Source organism: Channa argus, chromosome 19, assembly GCF_033026475.1.
Source record: "Channa argus isolate prfri chromosome 19, Channa argus male v1.0, whole genome shotgun sequence".
NCBI lineage: Eukaryota > Metazoa > Chordata > Actinopteri > Anabantiformes > Channidae > Channa > Channa argus.
In genome coordinates this window covers 5,175,771-5,186,473 of record NC_090215.1, presented here as the reverse complement: position 1 = coordinate 5,186,473, position 10,703 = coordinate 5,175,771, and the positions used below count along the sequence as shown (strand labels likewise).

The following is a 10,703-nucleotide window of genomic DNA, read 5'->3' as shown; positions in this document are numbered from 1 at the left end:
GCTCAAATCCTAAGATTTCTATATTTACTCTAAAACAATTTAAGTAAATGCCATTATAATAACATCTGTAGTTCGTCAGAGCATTTAAAGGGCCTTTCCACAAACTGTACACAGAGGAACAGTTCACTTCACACATGAAGCACCAGCCAGAAACACTTCTTGATATCTTCTGTTTGCAATGTTGTATTGAGTCATTTACATGGCACCAAGGGTCTAACCTCATTACAGACTACTACTGAATTGCATCATGGTTCATCTGGTTCATGGTTCAAATTTAATGAAAGTGCTTTGTTAAATTGCTGGACAACACCTTTAAATTTTTCAGCAGCAACATGTCTTTCCACTCTACAATTTGTGCCACCACCAGCCTGAATACTCTATTGAAAACACAGTCAAATGTTTTCAGTCAGGATATTGTTTCAGCCAAGAGTAGTTCAGCTGAACACGGACACTTCTATCTGCATCTAGATGAACCTGATAGTCTAAATGGCCACGTGGAACTGATTCATTTGATTAAAGTGACTTTAAAAGCCACTCCTCCACTGTCCATCCAGCTCAGCAGGCCTTGTGTAATAGGACGATTTCCATATACATTGAGTCAGCAGTGCAACAGTGGCCCAGGATCCTTCATCTGTATGTGGATCGAGGGGCAGCGATGGTTCCCAGTTTCCATCCCAGACGAGCAACGGCAGGCCAGGGCTCCGCTGCCACTCCAACACCACCCTGGTGGCTAACAGAGGCACTAACACTGGTAAGATGGATGCACACGAGCCAGAGCAACATCAATCCTCCTGTCAGGCCAGATGTTTAGTTTGGAGGTTGGGTGGGGGGGTGTAGGCAGAGGCTGTGGTTGCTGTTACTGTATATTAGGCTGTAAAAACAGTTAATGTGTCAAATAAAATATCACATTTAGCCTCTGCCATAACAAAAGGATCTATTAAGATGTCAGAGAAATGGCAGAGAATTTAGGGGTGGGAAAATATCAGGTTCGTGCCTCTTTTTCCTCTTTGTCACCTTAATTAAAGTACAACCCAATAGTCTGAAGCTTCACTGATTTATATTTTCATATTGACAATGGATCAAATCAGCATGTGTACCGTGTAAAAACATCACGCCCACAGACTTACCATCTGACCTTGCAGCTAAAGCTTTACACACATTTTTTAGCATCTTTTAGCACAGTACTTTCATTTTACAGCTGGCAGCTGTTTTCAGTGAAAACCCTCAGAACAGCACTGTCCACTCTCTGCTCAGCACCAGCAAAGTTAGCTGATCGCTGGTCCACACAGTGGAGCATCAGGAAGCAATAAGCTTCCAGATTTTGTTTTCCAAAGGGAGTTGGTGTAAAGCAAAATTGATTGAAAATTATAATATTTATTATTTGCACAGAAATTACAAATCAAATTTTTATTCTGAATTTATAGCTATATTATTGAGAAAATGTCTTCTAAAATGTTCAGCATCATTTTGTTAATATTGATTATAATAATTGATGCCACTAAATGAATAAGTTCAATCTCAAACCAACAGCAACATCCTTTGGCAGCAGCCCTTCACTCAGAGCTGTCCTCACTCAGAGTATAAAGCACTAGGTAAAGCACGTAGGCCTTTACCACACAGTGGCAAATGCTCCCAACCATTTTGTTCTTCATCCAGCCACTTTGCTGACAGCCCACCTGCAAAAGATTGGGGGGGGCACTAAGGTTCCATAAATCTTTTATGGTCCATAATGGCTTGTTCACATTACCTGCCCACACCTCAGCCTCCACAGAGAAGGCTGGGCCCGTACTGAACCGATCGCAGCTGAAAACCACCATGAGCATATGGAGCACTTCAAACACTCAAAGCCTCCCCAGGCCTGAGCTGCGGTCGCACCTATGAATTATAGAAATGATCTAATTGTTTTCTCATTTGGAAATTCTGGGGGCCCTCGTCTCTGTGTCTCAGTTTTAACTGCCTGTGGTTTCCAACGAGGGGCCTTGATTCAGTGCTGCCTACGTCTGACATGATTGTTGAAACCAAGGTGGTCTGTTCTGTCAAAACAGAGCCAGAGCTGAGGTAGACGCCAAACCTGGCGAAGTAAGTTAACTCATAGGAATGAGAGGGGGTAAATAAGACTTCAAAGAGGGGTAGTTGTGACCAGAACAAATCTGCAGAGGGATGGCTCTCGGATCATCATCATCAAATCTAGGGTCACAAGTGTAAGTATGACATCTTATCAGTGTGTTATTGACAGGCTTTTTCACAATCTAATATTTAGATAAAAAAAACAAAATTCTTGCTTTTAATTAAGTGTCAAAACTCTTTCACCTCAGTGCTGTCCAACAGAAAGAAAGATTAACTGTAAGAGCTAAATGCAAAGCACTACTTCATTATTTCTGAGGAGGCACAGGGTGTGTTTCCCTTTTTGAAACAGCAGAGCACTGTCAGGGCCAAAATAAAGGGCAATCACAGGTGGAGTGGACAGAGCCACCATGGATGAGGTTATTAGTAAGGACACAAGGTGATGGCAGCCATGAAATACATATAAGATCATGTGTTAGACTCAGACAGAAAAGTAAAAACGGGACATTTTAAAATTTAAAGCTGATAAATAAATGTGATTGCAAGCCACAGATTAACAGTAAAATTGTGAAATATTGGGATTGTGAATTCAAAACTAGATGTAATCTTATCATAAAAAAGGGCCCTCATCATCTCATAAATAAGATTAAGCTTTTCACCCTTTTCCTGCTGACTAAAAAGATGCCAAATTCACAAAATACACAAATATCCCAACACACACACACACACACACACAAACCCTGCAGGAAAATAAGCAGAAAGCTAAATGTAATTTTTGGCTGTGGCCCTTAGGAAGCAGCTTTGCTCAGCACCGACTCCGCTTCGTGCTCCTTAATCAAAACTGGCACCGTGGCAATTACCTAATTAGACATCAATTAATCCAGAGCCTTCAGGTCTGCAGCCACATCTGACCTGCAGAGTAATGACAAAAATGCCTTCGAAGAACGGAGAAATCAGATTAATGGAAGCTGAGTGGCAGAGGTTCTGCTGCATTTGAGAAATCCCCCAAAATATACTGCACTTCATTTCATAATTAACAGATACGAATATAATTGATTGAGACGTGAGAGCTTAATCACTCAATTCAATAACCAGGATACCAGTGGTGAGTAGATTAATTCAATTATGTAATTAAAGCCAAGGGAGAGGTGAAGCTTTAAAGTTTATTGAAGGTTAAACAGCAGACTCACCTTCCTCTCTTTTTGTCTTCTCCATCCAAAAGCATCATTTAACTTCACTGACACACATTTAAGGAGTCTGAGCATTTAGCTTTTTTTTATTAGACATAGCAATTTCACAAACGGCAGTTAGCCTGCAAATTACATTCAGAATGTGCAGCTGACCATGTTCAAACACTCCAGATACACCTTCAAACAAAAGTAACAGTCAATCATGAGTGGTTATTCTTTTCTTGTTTTAAACAATCTGTGTATTCTCATATTTAAATGTACAAAATCAAAATAGTCTTTCACTGGTTCACCATCAATGCAAGCGCACGCACACACACACACACGCACACACACACACGCACACCTCAGTCACTAAAGCACATTTCAAACAACTAGTTCCTGTCACTGTACATATGCACTGAAAGGTTTTTAAAGGCTCTGCTTTGCATTCTAACACTCACACACTCAACATGGGAAGTATCATCAGTACCAGCTCCCTTCTCTGAATACTCTTTAAATATTAGCTTAGGTGAAGAGAAAGGGAATTGAGTCACGCACGCACACACAATTCATGTGAAATAGCAGTTCTCACAAATCCACTTCATTATTTTCCAGTAAACCCAGGACTTCAGTGATGTTTTCCTGCCACTGAAGAATCCTAACACTGACGTTCATTCAACGAGCACCAGCAGCTCAACGAACACTTTTGATCAAAGCACGTTAGACTACACGACACGCAGTTTGTACAAAGGGGCAAAGACGAGGATGATTCTTCTCTGGTTTTTATTCCATTTAGTCACACGCACAAACACTGTTTTTTTCCTCCATCATTCAAGTCATGGGATGCTCAGTTAAATAACACTGATTTTAAAGGGGATGAGAGCCAGGAAGGTGATGGTGTCATCAATGTACGTGGGACTGCGGGGACACGATCTGTGACTCCGCTTCCTCCAAGTGCCAAAAAGACAGTTAACATTAACACTGATTACTTTTCCCACCTGATCCAAAACCACAGAGGGCTCATCTGTGATGAGACAAAGCTCCAGAAGGAAAGAGAAAACCAGTTCAGATTTAGCTCATTTCTCCAGGGAGGTGACGAGGCTGCTGGTCCGGCCTTTGATGTCTCAGCCATCCACTTAAGTTTGAATACTGGCTCCACTGTGCAGGGGTCCAGTGCATGTGGAAAAACACCTGAATACTCAAATTCTCCAAATCACACAGACGTCCAGACAGCATCACTATGAAACACTGGTCATCGTCCACGCTGCTACTCGCAGCAGGAATGGCAACTGAAAAAGCAGGTGAAATCTGTACACCTTTTTTTATATTCACCCCCAAAACTTCTCTAAGTGCAACACTTGCATAAACTGTCCTGTCCAAGATTTGAAATTTGATACTTTTCTCCCAAATGCTTGGTCCACAAAAACGTTCAGTCAAGTCAAAGAAAAGCAGGATTAAAGGAAAACAAGTCTGTGTTTGGTGTCTTCTCAGCTGGCGTCTCTACCTCCCGAAGACGCTTTCGTACTCGAGCAATATGAGCTCCACTATCTGGTTCTGATAGACCATGTGGACGGCGATGTTTCCCGTCTCAGTCTCTGGTCTGAGCAGCGTGGGTCCGAACACGATGGCCACACTCTGGGTGGTCATGCGGTTGGCCTCGCCATGGTCAATCACCCTGGGCATTGGGGGGGGAAGACAAGGGTAAAGGAAGAACAAAAGAAGATTTTGAAGTGAGTTGTGTCACGATTAAGTGCGAGTGTATTTGTCATTCAGGTCTACAGCTCGAATGCAGCTCCAGGGCTTCATCTGCAAAAACATTACAATCTTTACACACATCTCCTGGGCTTGAGATTGAGTGCTGAAGAAAGTCTAAAAAAAAAAATAAAAAATCACACTCTGTATCACCACTCAACGCTCCAGGCAAGAGCAGAATAGCATTTTTAAACAGAATCTACATCCTTGCATGCAGATGTAAAGAACAATAACATTCATAGAAAGGAGGGAAAAAAAGATTAAATCCGCCTGCTGATATATGTAAACCTCCACACACTGAATGTCAAGCTATGAATTTCCTCAAGAAACACCACTTCATAGGTGCTGAATTACAGCAAACAAAGTGCCATATAAATGCAAATGGAAAACCAAGGTAAATGCCACAGTAAACATATGATATTGCCACTTGCTGCAGCAGACTTCATGCTAAACCTGGCTGTTGCTTTTGTTTGCCCACAGGCTGATCAGTCTGAAGAAAGGTAAAGTAAAAGTAGGCATGAGAGTCCAAACAGAGTTTGTATAAATATCCTCTCAGTGCCGTTTATGAGCTGTATACAGAGAACTAATTTAAGTCAGAGTTAACCTTAACAGCCAGGCATGTTCATAAATGGTAAATGTTCTGCACTTATATATACCACTGAAAGCGCTGAAGCATTGCTTCTTATTCACCCATTCACACTCACAATCACACACTCATACACCGATGGGAGAGCTGCTATGCAGCTGGCCAACACTCACCGGGAGCAACTAAGTTGGGGTTCAGTGTCTTGCTCAAGGACACTTCGACATGTGACTGGAGGAGGTGGGGATTGAACCAACAACTGTGAGTTTGGTGGACAACCGCTCTACCTTCCTGCGCCACAGTCGCAGCACACAGAGGTAGTAGCATGGGAAACTGTATGATGCGCCCACGGGATATATCAGAATAGTGGTTATTCCAAACTTGAATGCCATTTAACGCCAAGTACTGTGGCTACTGTTCTCCTGGGAACATTCAACTGCACATGTGCAAGATCTACATCAAAGTTACTGGCATTCTCATTAGTTTAGACAATATTTGTGTCAACCACACTTTTTAGAAAAAGAGAAATGTCACCCAGTGGAAGGGGAGTGTCTGGCTGATGTGTGTTGTAACAAACATACTTTCCAGACCAACTTGTTTGCACTTGTGATAAATTGTAACATGAATGCAGTCACAAAGTCACACAGCATGAATACACTGTTTCTGTACAGGAACATCAGTCTCACGCCTTTATAAGAAAATGATGACTTAACAAGAGTATAATTGTTTCAGCAGTAAGTATTAGTTATTTGTGTGCAGTTCTTACCTCCGCAGGTGCTTGAACAGGCTCTGCATTGTGTCGTGGTTTGGTTTTGGCAACTTCTTGATTAAGTCTTTAATTGAATTCACTCGCTGCTTGTAGTCTGAACATTCTGAAACAGAAACAGGCAAGAGGTCAGTAAAAGCACATGTAGAGAGCACCATCTTCTGGCCAAATTAAACACAGACACATCATGGAGAAAGTGGAACAGGACTTTAACTTCATGAATGTGGAGTGAGCATGTACTCCCCCTGTCTGTGTACGTTTCCACAGTGGGTTCCAGTTTTCTCCGATGGAATAAATACATGCAGTTAGGTTAAATTGACTCTGAAATTGCCCCTGTGTGTGAGTGTGAGTATGAATGAATATGGATGTACCCAATGACAGATGGGATCGGCTCCAGCAGCCATCAAGAAAATTAATGGATGGGTGTGATGAACATTTTACTTGTCCTTAAGTATTGTAATTGTTTCACACATTGTCATAGCATATCTTTGTACTGGTTCTATGTCATAATAGCAAGTCATGTTACTCACTGATAGCATTAACAAAGTCATTAAAGGATCCGTATGTAAAAAGAGGCTCGGGAAGCTCCCTGAAGAACATCTTCAGAGCTCCAGTGGTGACATGGATGTCCTCCCACTTACTGTCATTCAGATCCACCTTCTCATCTGATGATAAGACAGAAAACCATACCAACCAATCAACCAACCAACCAAGCAAAAAGAAAAAACCAAAAAACATAAAAGATAAAGAGAAAACTGTCTTAATACAACAACATTTTTGTCATATTCAGCTTATACAGTTATTGTGGGAATTGTGTTAAGACAGGACTTGAGCAAAGGGGAACTGGATTCCTACCGTGATTCACAGCAAAGCGCAGCTTCTGTATCACCGCCAGGTTTCCGCTCACTCTGTATAAGCCGTCAACATTGAGACCTGCAGGACAAAGGGACAAAATCTGTGAGTTCTGACATATGGATCTAATCAAAGAAATAGTGCCAACAAACACCCATAAAAACTCTGCATCATCTCAAAACTTGTGTTAAAACATTACGTTGCAAAGAGCACAATTCGGCATAACTAATCGCTACACACACAACTACACACAAATCTCTACACAATAATATGGAAAGACCATACAACCTGGTTTATTATTTTACTTCTTACTGCTAAATAATACTGTATCAGTCGTGCACATTGTACACTCAACGTTGAATGTCTAATTATTCACCAATCAGCTAACCATATATATTCAACTTTTTCAATTCAACATTATTTATATAGCGCCAATTGACAACAAAGTCATCTCAGGGCACTTTATAGAATAAATTTAAGATTATAAAGATGTATAGAGATATAATATGCAGACTGAAACTTTAAAGAGCACATTAAATAGGTAACAATCACTGATACATCAGACTGAGCAGCTAGTTCATGTTCAGATTAGGTTGCTAATAGTGCTGGACTGGACCAAACAATGATATGAGCAAAGGCCAGCAGCAGATAATAACAAAAACTGTGGCTGATGGCAAATCATCAGCTTCTTGATTCAGGAGCTGGTGTATTTATACCTTATCAGAAAGTAACATGGGAGAGCTAATTATCTGCTGAAGACAACTATGTGATAACAAGAAAACAAAGAAAAAACCACAAGGAACAATTGTTTCCATGTTGTTTGTACCATCCCTACCATATTTTTTGATTTTTTTTAAATAAGAACTAGGAAATAGTCTAATTGCCGCTGTTAATACCTGTGTTCTCTACATGATCGATACAAATTTTGACAAAGTCGGGCACTGATGTGTTCTCCCGCTGGCACAGACTTGTCAGACTGCAGCCAAACACCTGATCTGTGAAACAGCAAGAAAACAGTCATCAAATGCATCTTCGAGCAATTTAACAACAGTGGCACATAGTCACACGTGGGACATGATCAGAAACTAGTGCTAGAACTAGTCCCTGTGCTGTATTTTGTGGGAATACCTTTGATATACCCTTTGTCTCTAACGGCCTGATATGTTGGTCGACGTGTCAGGAACTTTTTGAGCTTCATCCGGGTTTTCTTCTGGTCTGATGAGTCCATACTCACAGATGTCTTCATCACTGCAGGAAGGCAGGCAGGACAAGAGAGTATTTCATTAAGACCTTTATTTATTATGGTTATTGTTGTAGGGACTTTGGCAAGGTCAACCTGTCTCACCCCTGTTCTTCTTGGAATCCCGGTGGTCTTTCTCCTTGTCCTGTTTTTCAGTTCCTGGAGACTCAGGCATGTCTTCTTCAATGGCCTCATCTGACTCCCAGGCCTGGACAGGACACAGGAGTTTGCAAAGTTAAATTTAAGCCAGCTCAGACTTTATTTATCCACTCCATGGATGTTTGAAGCAAAGCATTCATGCTCCTCAGTCTACCCGTTCACCTTGATTTGTGTGATCATGGTTTGAGCTCAGGTAACATTAACTAGAGGAAGGTGATTTTTATTAGACTGGAACTGTGAAATTCAGCTATTTCTATTTTCTTTCTGTGGTTTGCACTAACAAAATAAATCAGTGTGCAGGTCAAAGACGGCGTTGCTCAAAGGTTTAACTAATGAAAGTAAACATGAATACAAAATGTGTGTCCTCACATGTGTATTGATGGTCTCTGTGAGGGCCCGGTACCAGTCATTGATCACGCTGTCGATCTCTGACTGGATAAGCAGCTCTGTCCCCTGACGGGTCTTCAGCTGGGAGATGACAAGTCAGGTTTACTTTAGGATTGTGCTTTGTCCAACATTACTGCTTACAAATATCTATAGTGATGACTGCTCTGCAGTAAAACTTGACAGCAGATACCTCTATGACATGTTTCTTGCTGGACTTGTCCTTGGAGGCCCACTCCACAGACGCCCCTCGCAGGTCAATGGTGAACTCGGGCTTTGACTGGTTGCTGCCAAACTTCTGAAATCAAGGATATAGTGTGAATCTGACACAATGATGCTAAAACAAGGCCACATTATTTATGGTAGGCATAAAGAACACATGTTAATACTAAAAAACAACAAGACATTAGTTCCATTTCCAAAAAACTGTAATTTATATATAATTTTCTGCTCAACATCTTTATCACTTGTGTTTAAACACACTGTTAAATCTACTGCACTGCTGGTTGAAACAGGGAAAATTGTTACATTTCATGACACATTTTTGGACTGTTTACTGATACAGACTCCCTTTAGTATTGTGTTACAAGAAAGGCAAAATCACTGTTAATGCATATTAATACACAAACGTTTGTTAGATTCTTAGACATAAAAATTAAACTATAGTGGACCAGAGAATATTATAATTTTTGTGGTACTGATAAATGTAGGGTGCAGTCCGAACTTGAGAGTGAGACCACATAGAAAATGGCATAAATTTGCTTAGCTTTGTTTTCTGATGAGGAGTTGTGTTTCTTCTTCATTTTACATGTCAGAACCTATTGTTTTGAGAAATCCACAAAACCTCTTAATAATTCTAGGTTTACATGAAACTACTTACATGTTTGGACCCTAGTCTATATATAGTTAATTTTTTTTGTCCTCTCGGCTTATCCTGTGAGTTCAGGTTAGCCACAGAATATTTACTGTTACCCATCTGCTTGTGTTTTAACTTTTTTTGTCAAATGTCAAAGTGCAACAAGTTGCAGATGAGTGTGTTTTGTTACTCTCACAAGTTATCACACTCAGCTTTAAAAATTAGTCAAAACTGAAATGCTTTATAATAAGTGTCTGAGTTTTGTAGCCTAGGGGTTTAAAAGCCACACTTTCCCAAGCTGACTATTGAATGACTTTCCTTGTCCATCTCCGTATATTCACACATTTTCTTGCCTAATCAAATTAATAAGCCTTGGTGAAAATGTCCACCAATAAAATTAATTTATTTAATATAATTCTATCCCACTTAAACCTGCATTAACTTATTTAATGCCACTTAAAGTAATACATTTACTTTTGTGTAAACACAACACTGAAATATCACCACAGTAAACCATTGCCTGTTTGTTCATCCAGCAGACAGACAGCTACATTACCAATATTTCAAAGTTAACATTGCTCCATGATATTTAACTAACTGACTAGTTTCTGTACCTGTGTTTTTTAATCTTATTTACTTATTTACTTTGTTGATCCTATGAAGAAATTGTTGCCGACAGCTGCTACATTCAAGGTGCTATTACTTGGTGGTTCTGTGTCTCGTCACTTTAAAAAGTAGAGGAACCAGGAATTAAACCACTAACCCTATGGTTTCACAAGTCCACGGATGGATTTGATAATAATTAGTACTTCATTTTTCACTTGGCTCAGCTGAATTAAGGTTCACATACACACAAGCATTAGTCTTCTGATCAGCCA

At 40.3% G+C, this 10,703-nt stretch overlaps 1 protein-coding gene across 12 annotated transcripts in view; it reads right to left on the bottom strand.

Moving 5' to 3' along the window:
• Window positions 1-3,322: 3,322 nt before the first annotated feature.
• Window positions 3,323-10,703, bottom strand: part of arhgap12b (Rho GTPase activating protein 12b) — a 52,960-nt gene continuing 45,579 nt past the window's right edge. For 7 of the 12 annotated variants that reach the window (XM_067486450.1, XM_067486456.1, XM_067486454.1 and 4 more), the window contains 9 exons: window positions 9,163-9,267; window positions 8,955-9,053; window positions 8,532-8,634; window positions 8,315-8,434; window positions 8,083-8,181; window positions 7,190-7,267; window positions 6,865-6,999; window positions 6,335-6,440; window positions 3,323-4,908 (listed from right to left, as the gene is read on the bottom strand). In XM_067486450.1, coding sequence (XP_067342551.1) covers window positions 4,734-4,908; window positions 6,335-6,440; window positions 6,865-6,999; window positions 7,190-7,267; window positions 8,083-8,181; window positions 8,315-8,434; window positions 8,532-8,634; window positions 8,955-9,053; window positions 9,163-9,267 — 1,020 coding nt within the window. In that variant the 3' untranslated portion in view covers window positions 3,323-4,733. The remainder of the gene's footprint in view (window positions 4,909-6,334; window positions 6,441-6,864; window positions 7,000-7,189; window positions 7,268-8,082; window positions 8,182-8,314; window positions 8,435-8,531; window positions 8,635-8,954; window positions 9,054-9,162; window positions 9,268-10,703) is intronic. The other 5 variants (XM_067486453.1, XM_067486457.1, XM_067486455.1 and 2 more) reach the window with 1 other exon arrangement.